Genomic DNA, 21,689 nt, shown 5'->3' on the forward strand with positions numbered 1-21,689 from the left:
GCAGGAGAGTGTTTTGAAGTTGAGTTTTTGGAAAATAAAATATATAAAAGATAGGCGAAGAAAGATGTATATATATATATATACACGGGACGACAAGACAAGGACAAAGGACGTCTGACTGCTTTGCCATCTTAATGTTGATGTATACCGTTGTATGTTGTTGGTTATGTAGCCTACTTATATAATGGTGTATGTTTTGGCCTGCACTACCACTTTAACCTCTTCAACCTATGGGGGCGCTATGTCATTATTGGATAAAAAAACGTGCCCGTTTTAAGCGCAATAGTTTGTCACGAAAAGATGCTCGACTATGCATATAATTGGCAGCTTTGGAAAGAAAACACTCTGACGTTTTCAAAACTGCAAAGATATTATCTGTGAGTGCCCCAGAACTGATGCTCCAGGCGAAACCAAGATGAAACCTCAAACAGGAAATGAGCTGCATTTTTGAAGCTCTGTTTTACTATCATCTCCTTATATGGCTGTGAATGTACTGTGAACGAGCTTATGCTCTCTGCCGCTCGTCCAAGATGTCTGCAGCATTGTGACGTATTTGTAGGCTTATCAATGAAAGATTGGCCATAAGAGACTACATTTGCCAGGTGTCCGCCCGGTGTCCTTTGTCTAAATTGGTGCGCAATTCTCAGTGGCAATCATTTTACCATGCGATACAGAGGGAGAAGCACACTTCCAGGAACGATACATCATTGAAGAGATATGTAGAAAAACACGTTGAGGATTGATTCTCAACAACGTTTGCCATGTTTCAGTCGATATTATGGAGTTATTTTGGAAAAAGTTTGGCGGTTTTATAACTGAATTTTCGTTTTTTTTTAAAGTGCTGCTGTCTCTGAGAGGGAGGGATTTCTGTGCTGAATTCTTGTCAGTTCTGAGTTAGTTGTACGTTGTAATGTGATGAAAATGAAAACAAAACGAGGAGGAAGAGAGAAGCACAGAGAAACCACCATTGTCCTGACCTAGAAATAACACCATCACTCACCAAAAGCTGACACTCCCTTCTAGCCAAAATAGCAACAGCCTCCTCCAAAAGACAGTTTATCAGTGATTTGGAAGAAGGCACCTTTAATCGTAAAATCACCCATTGGTGGTGGGGGAGCTTGATTCTTTATTTTCCCAGCCGGTGAAGTTCTGACTGCATTCCAAAGGGCACCCTATCCCCCTTGTAGTGCACCCCTTTTGACTATGGCCTGTAGGGCTCTGGTCAAAAGTAGTGCATTATATAGGGAATAGGGTGCCATTTGGGACTCCTCAAAGTGCACCTAAAGATTGGCGCTCTAACCGCTCGCAATATGATAGAAATGTAATACAAATGTCCCATACAGAATGGTGCATTCATTACAGAACCCATTTCCCACACACGCCTTCGTATGTCAAAATGATTCTCTGACCCACCATACCTGTCATAACCTAATGGGGTTAGACCTAGTGCTGTTACCGTGACCGTATTACCACCACACCTGTGGTCACGAGTCATGACGGCAGTCAAATTCTACGTCACTGTTTAGTCATGGTAATTAGGCTTCTCCAAGCTCTGATGCTGCTGCTGGTCATTAGTAGCCTACCGAACTTGCTAACTGCCTGGTAATAAGCACTCTATTGTCCCTCTAATCACTCTGACATCAATGCAAATGTAATTGAAAATCAAATCAAACACTTCATGAGAGCCCATGAGCTCATGCGGCTCAAAATTTCTATAGGCTATATAATTGCATAAAAACAATATATATTCTGCCTGTTAAAGTAATTGGGATATTATTCTACCGACAGAGGTCAGATTGAATTGATTTGAGCATTATTTTAAAGTTTCTGCCAATGGTTTACCAAAATGAGGAAACATATCTACTCCCATTTATTTCAAATGGGAAACCATTTGGATTCCATAAGTAGAGATGGGGCGGCAGGTAGCGCTTGCTTGGGAGCGTTTGAGATACAGTAGCTTGCAAAAGTATTTACCCCCTTGGCATTTTTCCTATTTTGTTGACTTACCTGGAACTAAAATTGATTTTTATTTGGATTTCGTGTAATGGACATAAACAAAAGAGTCAAAATTGGTGAAGTGAAATGAAAAAATAAAAATGACAAAGTGGTGCATGCATATTGTATTCACCACCGTTTTTTATTGCCAAAAATGTAGCTTTTTGGCCATGAAGGAAAACGCTATGTCTGGCGCAGAAAAAAATACATTGCTTAAGAAAAAAATAAGCAAACACGTTTCCTTTACCAAAAGACATGTGGGAGACTCCCCAAACATATGGATGGTACTCTGGTCAGATGAGACTAAAATTGAGCTTTTTGGCCATCAAGGAAAACGCTACGTCTGGCGCAAACCCAGCACCTCTCATCACCCTGAGAATACACCATCATTGTGGTGGCAGCATCATGCTGTGGTGATGTTTTTCATCTGCAAGGACTGTAAAATTGGTCAGAATTGAAGGAATGATGGATGGCGCTAAATACAGGGAAATTCTTGAGGGAAACCTGTTTCAGTCTTCCAGAAATTTGAGACTGGGATGGAGGTTCACCTTCCAGCAGGACAATGACCCTAAGCATACTGCTAAAGCAACACTCAAGTGGTTTAAGAGGAAACATTTAAATGTCTTGGAAAGGACTAGTCAAGGCCCAGACCTCAATCTATTTGAGAATATGTGGTATGCCTTAAAGATTTCTGTACAGCAGCAGAACCCATCCAACTTGAAGGAGATAGAGCAGTTTTGCCTTGAAGAATGGGCAAAAATCCCAGTGGTTATATGCCCCAAGCTTATAGAGACATACCCCAAGAGATTTGCAGCTGTAACCGCTCTTGCTGCGGGTGATTAGTTATGCACGCTCAAGTTCCGTTTTTTGGTCTAATTTCTTGTTTGTTTCACAATAAAATATAGTTTGCATCTTCAAAGTGGTAGGTATGTTGTGTAAATAAAATGATACAAACCTCCCCCAAAAAATATATTTTAATTCCAGGTTGTAAGGCAACAAAATAGGAAAAATACCAAGGGGGGTGAATACTTTCTAGATATGGCAAAATATTGCCTGTGTATAATGAGATGAAGAGGCACGGGAACCTGTTCACCCAGCTTCACTATGGGAGCCCATCGAACCCGCTAAGGCATGGGAGTGTCACACCTTGGTGTTAGTATTTTGTGTTTTCTTTAATTATTTGTTCAGGCCAGGGTGTGACATGGGGTTATTATATTTTCGTATTGGGGTTTGTAGTATTTGGGATCGCGGCTGAGTAGGGGTGTTGTATAGGCTTGGCTGCCTGAGGCGGTTCTCAATCAGAGTCAGGTGATTCTCGTTGTCTCTGATTGGGAACCGTATTTAGGTAGCCAGGGTTTCACTGTGTATTTCGTGGGTGATTGTTCCTGTCTCTGTGTAGTTTCACCAGATAGTCTGTAATAGGTTTCACGTTCCGTTTGTTGTTTTTGTATATGTATAAGTTATTTCATGTATCGCAATCTCTTCATTAAAGACATGAGTAACCACTACGCTGCATTTCGGTCCGACTCTCTTTCTACAAACGAAGAACGCCATTACAGGGAGCCTACAAACCGACTGAGGCCTCCCAGGAAGCTCTGGATCTAAAACCCGGACCTGACATCACACCCAACTCACACAAAAACCCCTAATGCTTCCCTTTGACAAGTCGTCATTCTGTAACGATGTACGCCGAAAGTCGGGAAGCACGTTCAGGGAGTGAATACATAAACAGCGCAACGACAGAACAGGAACAAGTTGCCGAAGTTGATGATCACTTGTGATTTATCAGGTCTTTGTTATGGCTGCAGTTATGAAGCTTATGAAAAATCTTATTTTACCATTGCATGTTTTAGGTTATTTTTAGCCATTGGTGATGCATCAGGTACTGTCTACTAAAGTAGCCAGCTTTGGGGGAGTAACAAGTCATTTATAAACGTTTATAAAGTATATATAGTGCACACTAAATTAGGGGCTGCAAAGTAGTTGATTAATAATTAGTAAATGGTTTATAAGGATCTACATTAATAATCAGCTGAAGTATTAGTAAGTGCTTTTACTCACATTTAAAAACTCAAACAATTAATAAATAAACCATTCATGACATACATAAATATATTCATACATTAGTATATAAATGGTGAGTCAAACCATTAATCAACCATTACCAAATGCCTTATAAATAATCTGATGAGTTAACAATTACTCCTTTATAGCTGATTAATAAGTACATGAGTAGTACATTATTAATCATTTACAAATTGTGAACATACTATAATCAAACAGCTTATTCATTATTTTATAAATAATGAATAAATAATTTCAAAAAGTGTTTATAAATGCAAAAATGACTATTTACAGATTGCTTATTGACATTTACAAATGAAGGAATAATGATGAATACATGGGGATTCAACTGTTTACAACCTGTTTATAAATGGTTTATTATGGGGCTGTAATATAAAGTGTTACAGAGATCCCTTTATCCCAAGTCCTAAATATCCTAAGCCTTCCCGCAATACATCTGGTACCTATTTTTTTATTGCATTTGACTGAGTGTATTAGATATCCTAAAAACTAAACAAACTTGTGATAGTTCCACATTTCATTGTCACTCCATTCACACATGTCAAAGCAAAGACAGACAGTCAACAGTGAAAAATGCACTCCACATAGATACAGCAGATTAGATTAGAGTGGTGGTTGAAAATAAAAAATCAAACCATTGCGCCCCAGACAGTTGTTTCAAAGTAGGCCAGGGGAGTCATTTTTGGGTGTTTGCGCTTTGTGCAATGGTTGACATTTCCCAGAATGCCCTAGCTGGAAAAGGAAGAGTGAGGGAAGGAACACAACAAACAAATCCGTGTGTGGCGACACGTGACGAAAAGCAATTATAGCCCTCGTGTTGGTGACAAAGCCTTTCCTATAAAGTGCCATGAGACAGGATGTGATGTCATGCTCTATCAGCGTAGGCCTACAGGAATGGGGAACAAGCTCTACAATACAAGAGCTGGTGTACTACTCAGAAACCAGACTGAGATTTGAGTCACTGAGTTATTAAAGCAGGGGGGAAGCTCAAGAGTACTACTCTCAAGTCTGAGGTGCGACCAAAATTGAACCCCATTCCCTATATAGTGCACTACTTTTGGACAGATCCCAATATTCATTCCTGTTTTTGAGATAAACAATCTGTCTGCAACCTAATCTAATCATTCAAATCAATCTAATAAATCTGTGACCATATTAAATTTATTTTATTTTATTTTTTACTTTGAGTTGCTATCACCACTGGTTGAAACAAGATAACACTATGTATCCTAATTGACAGGAGTCAGATAAGTAATCAGACAGTTCAAGCTCAGTGTAGGAGTCTGTCAGAGAGTACATCAGCTCTGGTTCAGCTGGTGGGGGAAGATGCCAGATGAGAATTACACAGCCAGGAGTGGAGGCGGTGCTGTACAGTGCAGTACGGGGCAGGGAAAGGGTTAAACTACGGACACAGCTTTGGTTGGGTTACCATGGTTAGCACCCGGCCACCGAGAGACAGGACTGCATGGACTTTGATCACCTGCCACATGACCAAGTAAACAGAAGAAAAAGAAAGGGAGGAGAAAGAGAGGGGGAAGAGAAAAAGAGAACGATGTCAGACATGAGTCTTTTCAGGAGTTTGGCACCAATTATCCACTCTGAAAAGTCTGGTTGTTGGCACAACACCTCAGCACACACTCACACTGTACAAACATGCTCACTCACAGAGAGAGAGAGAGAAGGCACTTGAGAAGGAAAATACATTGTGTTGGTTTGGGCTGTTGGCAATCATGTCAGTCTTGATGGACCATGTTAAGAGTAGAAGAGATACTGTAGACGGAGGGAAGATGAAACACGTATGTGCGTGCGTGCGAGCATGTATGTTCTCCTCTACATGGATAGCTGTCTGTCAGTGAGTGCAGACCAAGCTAGGAGAATGATTCAGGAGTGTGTGTTGAGTTGTGACACCCTGTTTCATTAACCAGGTCTTATTGGACAAACCTTGACATGGACCCTGGTAGGGAGACGTGATTGGCCAAGATAAGAGGGAGGTGAGACAATGTGGGAAATGAACAGGTCTGGCAACATATCTCTGACATTTGACATAGTGACAGTTAATTTAGGACGATTCGTTCTGCCATGGTGTGCATATGCTGGTATGTTTGTCGTTGAGGTTGTTAATAAGGGAAGAAGCTGTTGCTGGACTGGGCCTAAACCTCTGTGTATACTCACTCTATCTGATCATGCTAAACTACGCTAACCCTCATGAGGCCCAATGAGCAGATTAGCATCAGGAATATCAGAGTACTCGTCTACCACAGAGAGAGCAGCACCTGTGGCTCCTCTAGACAGACAGGGCTCTGTCTCTCCACCTGCATATCAATGTAACCTCTACCAGGTGGCACCTTACCATCCCCCTGGGCACAGGCCATTCATCATGGCAGGATGGAATATGTTAACATTAGGATTATGCTAAATCCCCTCCACCGCTGGAGCCTGTAGCCCATAGACCCTGCTCACATCCCATTTCTATTGTAATCAGAGCCTTATGAATGACAATGTGACAATGAATGTGTAATGAAGTGCACCGGGGACAGTACAAGTGTGTGTGTGTGTGTGTAGTGTGTGTAGTGACACACACACAAACACATACAGAAGAACATGAGCGTACACACACACAGACATGTGTACGCCCTCTGCATATCCCAGACTTGGTCCGGTAACACTCCTTTCATATTAAGAACTATGGTTGAGACTAAGGGAGGAGGTAGCTTCTGTAGCTCAGTTGGTAGAGCATGGCGCTTGTAACGCCAGGGTAGTGGGTTCGATCCCCGGGACCACCCATACGTAGAATGTATGCACACATGACTGTAAGTCGCTTTGGATAAAAGCGTCTGCTAAATGGCATATATATATATATATATATATAGGTTACTTCAACAGAGGTGTGGGCACCTTACCGTTGCGCGGGGTTCGTTTTCGGCGGTCGCGGAAGGCGGCTCCGGATTGCAGGGCTTCCATTAGACTGTCCATCACACCTGTTTCATTCTCTCCTCCCTCTGTAGGACAGGACAGACAGGGAATATGGTTAGAGGATATGCACACTCACTGAAAAATATACACACACAAGCACATACATACAGTACCAGTCAAGAGATTGGACATAACCACTCATTCAAGGGTTTTTCTTTATTTTGACTATTTTCTACATTGTAGAATAATAGTGAAGACATTCAAACTATGAAATAACACATATGGAATCATGTTGGAACCAAAAAAGGGTTAAACAAATCAAAATATATTTAATATTTTAGATTCTTAGTAGCAATGATGACAGCTTTGCACACTCTTGGCATTTTCGCAACCAGCTTCATGAGGTTGTCACCTGGAATGCAATTCAATTAACAGGTGTGCCTTGTAAAAAGTACATTTTTCTTCAAGTGCAGTCGCAAAAACCATCAAGCGCAAAAATTAAACTGTCTCTCATGAGGAACGCCACAGGAAAGGAAGACCCAGAGATACCTCTGCTGCAGAGGATAAGTTCATTAGAATTAATTGCACCTCAGATTGCAGCCCAAATAAATGCTTCACAGAGTTCAAGTAACAGACACATCTCAACATTAACTGTTTAGAGGAGACTGTGTGGATCAGGCCTTCATGGTCGAATTGCTGCAAAGAAACCACTACTGAAGGACACCAATAAGAAGAAGAGACTTGATTGGGGAAGGAAACACAAGCAATGGACATTAGACAGGTGGAAATCTGTCCTTTAGTCTGATGAGTCCAAATGTGAAATTTTTGGTTCCAACCGCCGTGTCTTTGTGAGACGCAGAGTAGATGAATGGATGATTATCGCATGTGTGGTTCCCACCGTGAAGCATGGAGGAGGAGGTGTGATGGTGTTTTGCTGGTGACACTGTCTGTGATTTATTTAGAATTCATGGCACACTTAACCAGCATGACTACCACAGCATTCTGCAGCGACCATCCCATCTGGTTTCCGCTTAGTGGGAATATCATTTGTTTTTAACAGGACAATGACCCAAAAGACCTCCAGGCTGAGTAAGTGCTATTTGACCAAGATGGAGTGCTGCATCAGATGACCTGGCCTCCACAATCACCCGACCACGATTCAATTGAGATGGTTTGGGATGAGTTGGACCACAGAGTGAAGGAAAAGGGGGGGGGGGTACTGTCACGCCCTGACCTTGGATATCTCTGTTTTCTATATATTTTGGTTAGGTAAGGGTGTGACTAGGGTGGGTAATCTAGGTTTTTGTATGTCTAGGGTTTTTTGTATGTCTATGTTGGCCAAATATGGTTCCCAATCAGAGATAGATGTTTATCTTTGTCTCTGATTGGGGATCATATTTAGGCAGCCCCTTTTCCCACTTTCTGTTGTGGGATCTTGTCTATGTTTAGTTGCCTGTCAGCACAAGTTTGTTTTGCTTCATGTTTTGTTTGATTGTTTGTTGTTTTTGTTCGTTCATTAAAAAGAGAATGTACGTATACCACACTGTGCCTTGGTCCGATCCTTATGACGAACGTGAAATCTGCGTTCATTTTCAGCAAACTTAATATGTGTAAATATTTATATGAACATAACAAGATTCAAAAACCGAGACATAAACTGAACAAGTTCCACAGACATGTGACTAACAGAAATGGAATGTGTCCATGAACAAAGGGGAGGGTCAAAATGAAAAGTAACAGTCAGTATCTTGCATTAAGTACTGCAGTGCATCTCCTCCTCATGGACTGCACCAGATGTGCCAGTTCTTGCTGTGAGATGTTACCCCACTCTTTCACCAAGGCACCTACAAGTTCCCTGACATGTCTGGGGGGAATGGCCCTAGCCCTCACCCTCCGATCCAACAGGTCCCAGACGTGATCATTGGGATTAAGATCCGGGCCCATCGCTGGCTCTTCACTGACATTCCTGTCTTGCAGGAAACCACGCACAGAATGAGCACTATGGCTGGTGGCATACCACGAGGGAGGAGGATGTCTTCCTTCCCAGCGTTGAGATTGCCTGCAATGACAACAAGCTCAGTCCGATGATCCTGTGACACACCGCACCAGACCATGACGGACCCTCCACCTCCAAATTGATCCCGCTCCAGAGTACAGGTCTCAGTGTAACGCTCATTCCCTCGACGATAAACTTGAATCTGACCATCACCCCTGGTGAGACAAAACCGCGACTCGTCAGTGAAGAGCACTTTTTGCCAGTCCTGTCTGGTCCAGCGACGGTGGGACTTTGTGCCCATAGGCAACGTTGTTGCCGGTGATGTTTGTTGAGACCTGCCTTACAACAGTCTATTGCGGACAGTCTGAGCACTGATGGAGGGATTGTGCGTTCCTGGTGTGACTCGGGCATTTGTTGTTGCCATCCTGTACCTGTCCCGCAGGTGTGATGTTCGGATGTACCGATCCTGTGCAGATGTTGTTACACGAGGTCTGCCACTGCGAGGATGATCAGCTGTCCGTCCTGTCTCCCTGTAGCCCTGTCTTAGGCGTCTCACAGTACGGACATTGCAATTTATTGCCCAGGCCACATCTGCAGTTCTCATGCCTCCTTGCAGCATGCCTAAGGCACGTTCACACAGATGAGCAGGGACCCTGGGAATCTTTCTTTTGGTCATTAGAAAGGCCTCTTTAGTGTCATAAGTTTTCATAACTGCGACCTTAATTGCCTACCGTCTGTAAGCTGTTAGTGTCTTAACAACCGTTCCACAGGTGTATGTTCATTAATTGTTTATGGTTCATTGAACAAGCATGGAAAACAGTGTTTAAACCCTTTACAACGAAGATCTGTTAAGTTATTTGGATTTTTATTCATTATCTTTGAAAGACAGGGTCCTGAAAAAGGGACGTTTCTTTTTTTCTGAGTTTATATACACATACATACAGTGCTTTTGGAAAGTATTCAGACCCCTTGACTTTTTCTACATTTTGTTATGTTACAGCCTTTTTCCCTCATCAATCTACACACAAAACCCCATAATGATTTTATGGTTAAAAAAATGATATTTGTTTGTTGGTATACATGTTGTGACAGATGATACTTTGGTCTATCAAATTATGTTAATATTAAGACAAATAGTTATGGGAAAAAAAGTTGAGAATGTTCTGTCTTGTGTCCTGACTCCGTAAGATCTAAAACAGCAAAAATGAATTTCAGCCTAATAGCAAAATGTGTAAAATAGTATGAGATTAGCTATAATACTGAGAATCTTTCTGATATAGTGAGTGTGTGTTTGCATGTGTCCGTGCATGTACTTGTATGTCTGCGTTCACGTGCGCTTACACACTTGCATATGTTGTAGAAATAATTCAATGTCAGAGGCCCAGGGCAGTAAATGTCTCGGAGGGAGTTTTAGGACCCTGCGCTTTGACCCGCTCCACTAGTCCTCTCAACAGCCCCAGAGACACCAGAGATATACACACAGGCCCACTTCATTGTCTGCTACCCCCTCCTCAATCCTCCCCTCTTTCTTCCCCTATGGTGACACTTAACTTGTGTCTCCTCCCCCTTCATCTTCTCCCAGGGCTAGAGGACAATAAGTCACACACGTAAGTACGCACGCACGCACGCACGCACGCACACACACACACACACACACACACACACACACACACACACACACACACACACACACACACACACACACACACACACACACACACACACACACACACACACACACACACACACACACACACACACACACACACACACACACACACACACACACACACACACACACACCTTGATGGGGAGAGGGAAGCAAATTATGATGTGTGAAGTTAACAAATCCGGCAGAGAGCCAGGGCCCTTGTTATCCCCCTAATTAAAACATGTAATAGTGCACCCTAGTAAATACATTACAGAGACAGAGGGAGGGAGGGAGGTAGACAGAGGGAGGGAGGTAGAGAGAGGGAGGAAGGAAGGTAGAGAGAGGGAGGGAGGAAGGTAGAGAGAGAGAGGGAGAGAGCGAGAGGGAGGGAGGTAGAGAGAGAGGGAGAGAGCGAGGGAGGTAGAGAGAGGGAGGGAGGTAGAGAGAGAGAGGGAGAGGGAGAGAGGGAGGTAGAGAGAGAGAGTACTGTAACATTGGCAAGAGCTCCAGGGCCCAGGTGACGCCTGATAACCAGGGATGAGGGAATGGAGGTAGGGATGTCAGGTACGCTAGCTCTCAATGGGAGGTAGGGAGGACAGGTACACTAGCTCTCAATGGGAGGTAGGGATGACAGGTACGCTAGCTCTCAATGGGAGGTAGGGAAGACAGGTACACTAGCTCTCAATGGGAGGTAGGGAGGACAGGTATGCTAGCTCTGAATGGGAGGTGGGGAGGACAGGTACACTAGCTCTCAATGGGAGGTAGGGAGGACAGGTACGCTAGCTCTTAATGGGAGGTAGGAATGACAGGTACGCTAGCTCACAATGGGAGGTAGGGAGGACAGGTACGCTAGCTCTCAATGAGAGGTAGGGAGGACAGGTACGCTAGCTCTCAATGGGAGGTAGGAATGACAGGTACGCTAGCTCTCAATGGGAGGTAGGGAGGACAGGTACGCTAGCTCTCAATGGGAGGTAGGGAGGACAGGTACGCTAGCTCTCAATGAGAGGTAGGGAGGACAGGTACGCTAGCTCTCAATGGGAGGTAGGGAGGACAGGTGCATGTAGTGCCATGTCAGCTGCCTCAGGTTTTTAAGAAGGTGCCCATGGTGTGGAGTGTAAAAGCCCAGCCATGTTCCACTCTTCCCCTTCCTTGATAAGATCATTAGAGAACCCCAGGGCTGTCTCATGAGGTGCATGACACGGTGTTACATTGCTGGAGAGAGTTTTGTCCCATCTTAACCCATTTTGGAAAGCAATTTTTTTCGGGTTGTGTATCTCTTCCTCTCAAGACAGATCCTCCTGCATAAAGGTTGGCTTTTCTGTATTTCCCCAGCGCACAATCGACGAGACTTGCTAATTGAGAAAATGCAGAATATATTTGCTGTGGGTTTTTATAGCTCAAAATGAGACAGTTGGAGCTGGAACAAGAACAGGGCAAAAAACAGTAGTCTTCTAAGTGGGCGATGTGTCAGATGAAGAGAAAAGTTTGCTGTGGGGATTTAGACGTAAGGGATTCTCAAATAATCTAAAATGCACAAGTTTTTAATTTACATTTTGGTTTAAACATTTTATTTAACGTATGGAGGGGAAGCGTTCAGAGAACAGTTTGAGAAGTTAAGGGATTCTCAGAAGGCAGGGCCTCGTCTCTGAGCTTCCTTCATCATAGCCGAGGTCTTGCCGGTCCAATAGGACATTGTTAATGGAGCGCCAGCAGGTCACTGGAGAGCATGTTTCCCATTTTAGTCATTTTGCTTCTTTGTGTCTGCGATCCTCCCTCTTGAACCCAGTCTACTCAGCCCAGCTCCCAAGCCTTGGTCATTATGGATGATGAATTGGGCTACAGTTAAGCAAAAACTAGGACAAATTGATCAAAGTTGTCAAGTGCCCCCTGTGATGTCTAAGTCTCTGAGAAGAGGGAAACTGAAGCAAGAGCTGTCCAAAAGTTTTCCTGGAGCCAAGGTGCAGTAGATAAATGTTTACCTGCCCGGATGTAACGTGTTGCATTCGTGTCGAACTCACAAGACGTCCTGGTTGGCCTAGATATGGAAAAACATTCAAGTGGGAGCCAGTGCTGTTCTCAGAGTCATAGCTGCTAGATACAGATCGGCCATTTCGTTTCTACAGAGAGAAGCAGCTGAAACACATGTCCCGCTTTAAACCAATAAGCAAGACTAAAAAAGGTATAGACTAGCCAATTTGAAGATAAGCGCTAGCTACTTGGGCTTTGTTTTGTTTAGTTCTATTCCGAGCCGGTCTAATTAAGCTTAATTTAATCTAGGCTGCCTTTAAACAGAGCACACAGAAAGAGAGAACAGACACTTTGGTTTTCAAAGTAGCCCCTGGGAAGGCCTCAGGAAGAGGGAATGAGACCAGCAAGTCAAGAGAAGAAATTAGCGCAAATTAAGAGTTTGTTTGTGGCGAATTTACATAAGATGAGTTTCTATTCTTGGCTCTCTTTTCTTCTTTTGGTTGTGTTTATTTCTCACTGGGAGGTTGTGTTGCTCAGAGAACGACAAAAAATAAAATACTGTCTTTTCTCTGGTAATGAGAATATGTGGCATTTCCTCAAATTAATTATGTCGCCGTGTCAACTTGTTCTGTTGATAACTTCAATTTTCTGACTGTCATTTCTCTTTGAACGTTAGGACGGGAAAAACAAAAGATTGATCACAGCTCACTGAAAGTGCTTCCAAAAGAAACTGTCATCTCTAGATTCCAGCCAGCGCAAACATTTCTTCTTTGCCATGATGCCCAGAAGTGAAATAAGAAGCCCCGGCCCTTCTTGCCGTAAACATTACCCACAAGCCAGTTCAGCCATGCATGCACACGATGGATGGCGTAGTCCGGCGCGCTACAATAAGTCACCCTAATGATCCCAGTTTAAAATAATGTCTGTTCTGGACCACAATGATGAAGAGAGGGTCTACTGACTCATTAGTATGGGGCTAAAGATAGATGACCCAGATATAGGGCCAAATACTGCTTCATCTTCATCTGAATCATTCTGTTTGAGACATGTGCTGTCCTGTACTGTGCTGTTTAGAGACACAGACAGTGGCCTATCCCAGAACTCTGGTGCTCTCTCCTCTATCATCCTCTCCCCTTCCCTCTCCTCTACCAATGCCACTCCTCTCCCCTTCGCTCTCCTCTTCCCCCTCTTCTACCATCTCCTCCCCCCCTTTCCCCATCCCTCTCTTCTACCATCCTCTTCCCTTCCCTCTCCTCTTCCATACCCTCTCCCCACTCTTCTACCATCTCCTTGCCCCTTCCCTCGCCTCTACCATCTCATATCCTCTTCCCTCTCTTCTACTATCTCCTCTCCCCTTCCATCTCCTCTCCCCTCTCCTCTACCATCTTCTATTCTCTTCCCTCATCTCCTCTTCTCTTCCCTCTCTTCTACCATCTCCTCTTCCCTCTCCCCTTCCTTCCATTCTCCCCTTCCCTCTCCTCAACCATCTTCTCTCCTCTTCCCTCTCATCTACCATCTCCTCTCCTCTATCATCTCCTCTTCCCTTCCCTCTCGTCTATCATCTCCTCTCCCCTCTCCCCTTTTGTCTACCATCTACTCTCCTCTTCCCTCTCCTCTTTCTGCTCCTGTGGTAACATAGCGGTGCCATGTACGTACTAAGCCGTTTGGCGGTTGGAAGGTTTTCCAAAGGCAGGTCCCAGTGTCATCGACGGAACAATGATAGAGCAGCCCAGTATTGACCGGCTCCACACTAAATCTTGGTAAAGAGCACTTAGCTCCCCTGCGTTAGCCACAGAAAGAAGATCTTTCAATGGCCATCAGTGGAGGCTTTCATCCCTGCCTGTATTAGCCACTGAAGCGACTCAGGCTGTGTCCCAAATGGCAGCCTATTCCCTATATAATGCACTACTTTTGACAAGGGCCTAAAGAGATAAAGGCAATAGCGTGCCATTTGGGACATAGCCTCTGTTCTTTGGTGATTTCCCCCCGCCCAAAGCCATTCAGCTGGAGACAGAGGAGGGCCAGGAGACGTGACAGGCCCCAGGTCTAATGTTGATGCATTGTGTATTCTATGTCCAGGGGAGTGTCTCCCATAGCAGTGATGTAAGGTGGTTGTTAAAACGCTGCCTGTGTAGAGAGAGAGGGTGTTCGAGTGCCTCCACAGTGGAAAATGAAATTCAAACAACTGTGTGTGTGTCTGGGTTAGGATAGTGTCTCTTTGTGCCTATGTGGGGTGTGTGTGCCTGCGTGGTGTGCATGTGTAAATATGTGTGTGGTGTGGTGTGTGTGTGGCGTGGTGTGTGTGTGGTGTGTGCGTGTGTGTGTGCGCTCCAGCACAGAATGGTGTCAGCCATGCAGTGTGACCTATGGCCGTTCCTGCTCTCGGACAATTTAGCTAGAGGAGAAACCAGACAGCCGGCCAGACTACTCTAATACCTAACACATCACACAAACCTCCACAGAATAGCTCTATGCCAGTTCATCCACTGTCAGTTTACTTCCATCAAATACAACATATGACTGTATACCAATACGCATCTTCAAGTTCATCAAAAAAACAAGTATTTGCATGTGGATGCAAGATGAAAATAAAAAGCAGATCTGTCATGTACAAACAGATACATGTCTGTTAACTTCGTATGGATCTCAAATGGCACCCTCCGTCTTCTTCCCATCATTCCAAGGCAAACGGAGGCAGTCTGGTTTCAATCTGTATTCGGCACCATGCACTCCTCCTTAAACACCAAAGGGATGGCATTCTTATCATTATGCAGCAGTGTCAACACAAGCTGTTCATAAATTCAATTTGCTATCTGTCATCGCCCTCCATGTTGGGGGGAAAAATACAGAGGGATCGATGGAGAACTACATTTCTGATGGTTCACATGCAGCCGCCGACAGCTCTGGAGGGAAGGGACCAAAACTGAGGAAAACGAGCAGAATTTAAGCAGAGAGTTTTGTCTGGTCTGAGTAGTGGTACATAATAAAAATAGGGTCCCAAAAGGCACCCTATTCCTTATTTAGTGCACTACTTTTGACCAACTCCCATAGGATTAAAATTCTTCAATAGAATTTGGTTGAACACAATTTGGTAGCCATTGCAGTGGCAAACATTACTAACGCTAATTCAGTATGTAACAATAATAATAATTATATATATATATACATACTATATGTCATAAAATAATGAAATAATTACATGGATAATAAGATAGTGTTTATGTCATCATTAGCAGCAAAGGCATGGTGTTCGCCAACAAGTCCTTTCTCTTTTGAACACAAGTGATTCTCCTAGCTAACCCGACAGTGTGTAAATCCATTGGTGGGTAGGGGGAATACTTGTCTTGTGTGTATGTGTGTTTTTGACCTGTGTGTGTCTATCTCTGTGTGTGTGTGTGTTTATGATTTACCTGTGTGTCTGTCTGTCTCTCCGTTTATGACTTGCCTGTGTGAGTATTATGTGTCTGTGTGTATGTTTGTGTGACTGTGAGTGTGTCTCTGTATTCTGTGTGTGTGTGTGTTTTGCTGCCCTCTCCGGTCTCCCCTGCTCCAGCCTTCTCAGTGACTGATCTCTTACTCTCATTTGCACTGTAATGAGCTGCAATAGGAGCTTGCAGCCCTGTGCTTGATGAGCTGAGACCACTCTGAAGGGAGAGCGCTGCTGCTCCTACTAGAGACTGCTCTCCCTCGCTACCTTGCCATTCTCACACTCCCTCTTTCTTTCTCTGTCCATCTCTCTCTTTCTCTTTCACTCTCTCTCGTTCTCTCTCACTCACTCGCTCTCTCTCTGTCCATCTCTCTCTTTCTATCCCCTATTCAGTCTCTCCCTTGCAATTCTCTTTCTCTCTCCTGCAACTCTCTCTTTCTCTGTCTCGATGGAAAACCAGAAGTAGACGAATGGAAAATGAAAACAACTACCTTTCTTTTCGAACACATTTTTGCCCAACCGTTGGGCTGCACAGTCACCTGCGTAATTAACCTGGTGCATTAGCCGTGAACAAAGCCTCTTGGTGGAGCGAGGGGAGCATGCTCTATGGCCAGGTGTATAGGCGGCATCTCTCTCTCTTTCTTTCTCTTTGTGTCTCTCTCTCTCTTCTCGTCTCTCTCTACTCTCACTTTCTCACTCTCATGAAGGAGGAAGAGGTTTGACTGAGCTGTCTCTCCTTCCCCCACTTCCTGTGGCTCCTAAGGCACCAACCAGCCAGACAGTCAGCTAGCCAGACAGTCAACCAGACAGTCAGCAAGACAGTAGCCAGTCAGCCAGACACTCAGCCAGCTAGCGATGACATTACTACCACAAAGGGCAGGGAGAACGTAGGTACCCACAGGACAGACACACACCACACCTGTAAGCTGTTCCCTCTCTCCTAGCCAAGCTTGACACAGAGAAAAACTTCCCACGCACACATACACAGATGACTGATTCACACTATAGGGCCTAACTGAGCAAAGTCACTCTGAATCGTAAGCTGAAAGGTTTGTTTGTCCCTAAAATAACATAATTGCAGACATCTGAATGGTGCTTTTTCTATTTATTTTCATGGATTAGTCAAGTGAAGTGTCCTGGTGTAAGATGTTTTTTTTTGACAGAGTGAACCTTTCTGTGCTATATTTGAGCAGAAAATACAGGCCCCTCTTGAGTGGAGGGGTGGTGGGAGGTCTCTTCTGTCTAATGAGGAAGATGGATCCTCCAGCAGATCCTTCTCAACTGTCTTACTGGAACAGCTTGATGTGCAAACCCACTCATGTCCTTAGTAATCGAATTAGGGATGCTCCCACATCCCTCCCTGGTCCGATGCGAATAGGAGTGCAAGGCTGACAAGCCTCAGGATGGCGCCAGGGGGTCGGGCGCCCAGGGAGGGTGGAGTGGGTCAGGACAAAGACCAGGGAAAAGGAGGAAGAGGAGGAGGGTCCTAGTGAGGTTTCCACTGGCTTTAACACAAGATGGCCCCTTATCACAGAACCAGAGAGAGAGAGGGATGAGAAAGAATGAGAGGGATGTCGGCAGGGAAGGAGATGAAAGTGGATTAGCCACCGCGGCGATTTGCATTTGTGGCATGGAGACGAAAGCCCCAGTGATGCCCCGAATAGCTGGATGCATGAATAAGTGAACAAACAAAAACTGAAATAAACCCCCTTCCATCTGGATCGGTGGGCTGCAGCAGCAGTGAGACCACATGTGAAGCTGGGGTAGGAGAGAACCAGTAAAGCTACATGTAATGAAGGGAATAGATAGGCACCACTACTACTACTACTTCTACTACTATAGCCTCCAACCTTCTTTACAAGGGCTCATATTTATTAGGGCACACTATGGAAAATGTCATAGATCGATTTGCAATGGAGAAAAAAATAATTTCTTATATTGGGCAAGGCCAGCTAGTGCCTCCCTGTTTCAGTCTGTTTTCTACTGTGTGGTGCCTAATGAACAGAGCCAAGCATCCGTCCCTAGGAGGGGTGCGTCACTTGAGTGGGTTGAGTCACTGACGTGATCTTCCTGTCTGGGTTGGCGTCCCACCTTGGATTGTGCCGTGGCGGAGATATTTGTGGGCTATACTCGGCCTTGTCTCAGGATGGTAAGTTGGTGGTTGAAGATATCCCTCTAGTGGTGTGGGTGCTGTGGCAAAGTGGGTGGGGTTATATCCTGCCTGTTTGGCCCTGTCCGGGGATATCATCGGATGGGGCCACAGTGTCTCCTGACCCCTCCTGTGTTAGCCTCCAGTATTTATGCTGCAGTACTTTATGTGCCAGGGGGCTAGGGTCAGTCTGTTATATCTGGAGTACTTCTCCTGTCTTATCCGGTGTCCTGTGTGAATTTAAGTATGCTCTCTCTAATACTCTCTTTCTTTCTCTCTCTCGGGGGACCAGAGCCCTAGGACCATGCCTCAGGACTACCTGGCATGATGACTCCTTACTATCCCCAGTCCACCTGGCCATGCTGCTGCTCCAGTTTCAACTGTTCTGCCTGCGGCTATGGAACCCTGACCTGTTCACCGGACGTGCTACCTGTCCCAGACCTGCTGTTTTCAACTCTATAGAGACAGCAGGAGTGGTAGAGATGCTCTTAATGATCGGCTATGAAAAGCCAACTGACATTTACTCCTGAGGTGCTGACTTGTTGCACCCTCGATAACTACTGTGATTATTATTATTTGACCATGCTGGTCATTTATGAACATTTGAAAATCTTGGCAATGTTCTGTTATAATCTCCACCCGGCACAGCCAGAAGAGGACTGGCCACCCCTCATAGCCTGGTTCCTCTCTAGGTTACTTCCTAGGTTTGGGTTTTTCTAGGGAGTGTTTCCTAGCCACTGTGCTTCTACACCTGCATTGCTTGCTGTTTGGGGTTTTAGGATGGGTTTCTGTACAGCACTTTGAGATATCAGCTGATGTAAGAAGGGCTATATAAATACATTTGATTTGATTTAGTTGAGTAGTTCCAATGGATCAGTAGGTTAGAGTATTGTCCTGGCTAAACCAGGGTTGTGCGTTCAATTGCCACATAGGCAACGAACTGAAAATGTGACTCTGTCAATGTCGACAGTTTGTTGAGTAAGCTGATTTGGATAAAAGTGTCAGCTGTATGACCATATATATCATTATAAACTGGGTGGTTTGAGACCTGAATGCTGATTGGCTGACAGCCGTGGTCTATCAGACCATAGACCACGGGTATGACAAAACATTTGTTTTAATTAAGTTGGTAGCCAGTTTATAATACCAATAAGGTACCTCAGGAGTTTGTGGTATATGGCCGATATACCACGTCTCAGGGCTGTATCCAGGCACTCAGCATTGCGCCGTGCAAAAGAACAGCCCTTAGCCGTGGTATATTGGCCATATACCACACCCCTTCTGGCCTTATTGCCTAATTATAGCCCCTGCATCCACTAGCTCACGGTAGACGACTGTCCAATAGTATAGGCAAGTTTGTGACGCAGGGGGAGAGTTGAGATAACTCTGTACAACTTCCATAGCTGTCTGCCATCCATCCAGAAAACATCTCCCTGTCATCATTCTCTCTCTGAGTGGCACACTTATCATCCCTTGCCTTCCATTTCGTTCCGGTGAGATACCATCTTCTCTGACTCCAATCCCGTTCTTGTAGTCAGCTACTTTGGTGGCGGGTAAATGGATTTGACAATGCAATTTGGATGGGCTTTGTAGTAAGCATAATTATGTCTGATTGACTGGAAAGTGACTCTGAGGTCCAGATCGTGAAGTGTCTTGAATTGATCAGGGAGACGAACCAGCCATGCCTGCATGAGGAAATGCAATGATTTAATGAGATTTAACTGTGTTGCGTTTCTGTTTTTCTTCTTTCTTCCGGCGTCATATGTTTACACGAGGAAGGAGGATTGGAGTGGATATGTCACCAATGAGTGATAATAGACACACCTATGGGGGGGGGCATTCTCTGTACTGTATCCTCTCATTCAGAATCATTTTTCTGACCTGAGAGAAAACCAGACAAAATTAAGTCAGACAGATTGAAATTATTAGACGCTTAAAGTACTACTAATAATTCGGCCTCTCTCTCCACACACAGACCAAACGTTACTTTTTTTTTTTAATTAAAAAATTGATACAGCAGACTCAGACAAAAAACTCAGAGGGAGAGAAGAGGCAATAGTTAATATTATCTGGCAATTAAATAATTATTGTCACATAATCAAAGGGTTTCTGGGTTCTTCACAATCTGGATGGCACATTGTGTCAAACATGATTTTGATAGAAATGCATTGAAAACAATGTGTGGCGTGTAAGTCTGGTAGAACATTGATAAGGTAGTGGCTTATTGTGTCGCCTTGGCTGACAGAAATACATTTCACACTAAATCAGATGGAGTAAATCCTTGCATGACAATTGTTTATGTAAGACAAGCCAGCCAACTCTCTTTCCACCCCGTCGAGGTTCTAGGGGCCCAGACACAGACAGTGTGCGTCCCAATGGAACCCTTTCCCCTATATAGGTAATAGTGTGTTATTTGGGAAGCAGAGACAGTCACAGTCAGTCACATTCACACACACAGCCAATCACCGCCTTAGGGCACAGTCAGATCCTCCAAGATGATACGAACGCAATCTAATATGGCGTTATTTATTAAGTTGATAGGCTACAGCAGATAAACCCGATGAAGCCCAATGCCCTTGTTGATGCCTTTCAAGGTAATTACAAAATCACAAATTCACAATGGCTACTTCCCAAATGGACCCCTACTCCCTATATAGTGCACTACTTTGACCAGAGCCATATGGGATGCAGTCAATGCCATCCGTCACGTGCATGAGGAATGGCTTGCTTCCAACCCGCGCCTCTCCCCCGAATCCCTGTGGCTTTGGAATGTAATGTAGTGTTATTTAAAGAGGATGCTGCCTTGCTGACAGCCGGCGTTAATAACACAGGCAGAAGTGACAAGGAAGCAGCGGCCATCGTATGCAGATGTGGTAGGGTCCTTTCTTCACACGTCCCCAATGAGGAACAACATACACACACACACATACAGTCAGAGACACACACATACACACACTGACTAACTGTTAGCGCACAAAGAAACAAATGTTTTCACACACACATACAGAGAGAGACACTCACAAAAGGAGACGCACACACACCAGTGTCATGATAATCTCTAAATTAAATTCATGGATTAAATATGCAGGAGCGGGAATCTCGGAGCTGGATGCCATATATCCTCAGTGTTTCCCCTATATGCACTTAGTAGCAGCGGTGCACCACTGCAAAAAAAATGTATATAGTAATAATTATAATGTAGCGCTCCCCCTATGGAAAACACTGATCCTAATCATATTGCCGTTTGTCCCTGTTCATCAGTCTGGACACTCTAAAAATGTCTTCCAATATTCACACCAACGTACAAATTATTATGAAGCAATGTCTTGGAACTATAAGCACTATGCTAGTGTTGACATTGCAACATAACCCCACGTCACCCCGCTCCTCCGCTCTCTCCACTGGCTTCCAGTTGAAGCTCGCATCCGCTACAAGACCATGGTGCTTGCCTACGGAGCTGTGAGGGGAACGGCACCTCAGTACCTCCAGGCTCTGATCAGGCCCT

At 44.4% G+C, this 21,689-nt stretch overlaps 1 protein-coding gene across 1 annotated transcript in view; it reads right to left on the reverse strand.

Moving 5' to 3' along the window:
* Nucleotides 1-21,689, reverse strand: part of diaph2 (diaphanous-related formin 2) — a 732,655-nt gene that overhangs the window by 64,400 nt on the left and 646,566 nt on the right. Inside the window, 2 exon segments of the mRNA XM_046295877.1 lie at nt 5,510-5,560; nt 6,981-7,079. Coding sequence (XP_046151833.1) covers nt 5,510-5,560; nt 6,981-7,079 — 150 coding nt within the window.

Source organism: Oncorhynchus gorbuscha, linkage group LG13, assembly GCF_021184085.1.
Source record: "Oncorhynchus gorbuscha isolate QuinsamMale2020 ecotype Even-year linkage group LG13, OgorEven_v1.0, whole genome shotgun sequence".
In the NCBI taxonomy this organism is placed as follows: Eukaryota; Metazoa; Chordata; class Actinopteri; order Salmoniformes; family Salmonidae; genus Oncorhynchus; species Oncorhynchus gorbuscha.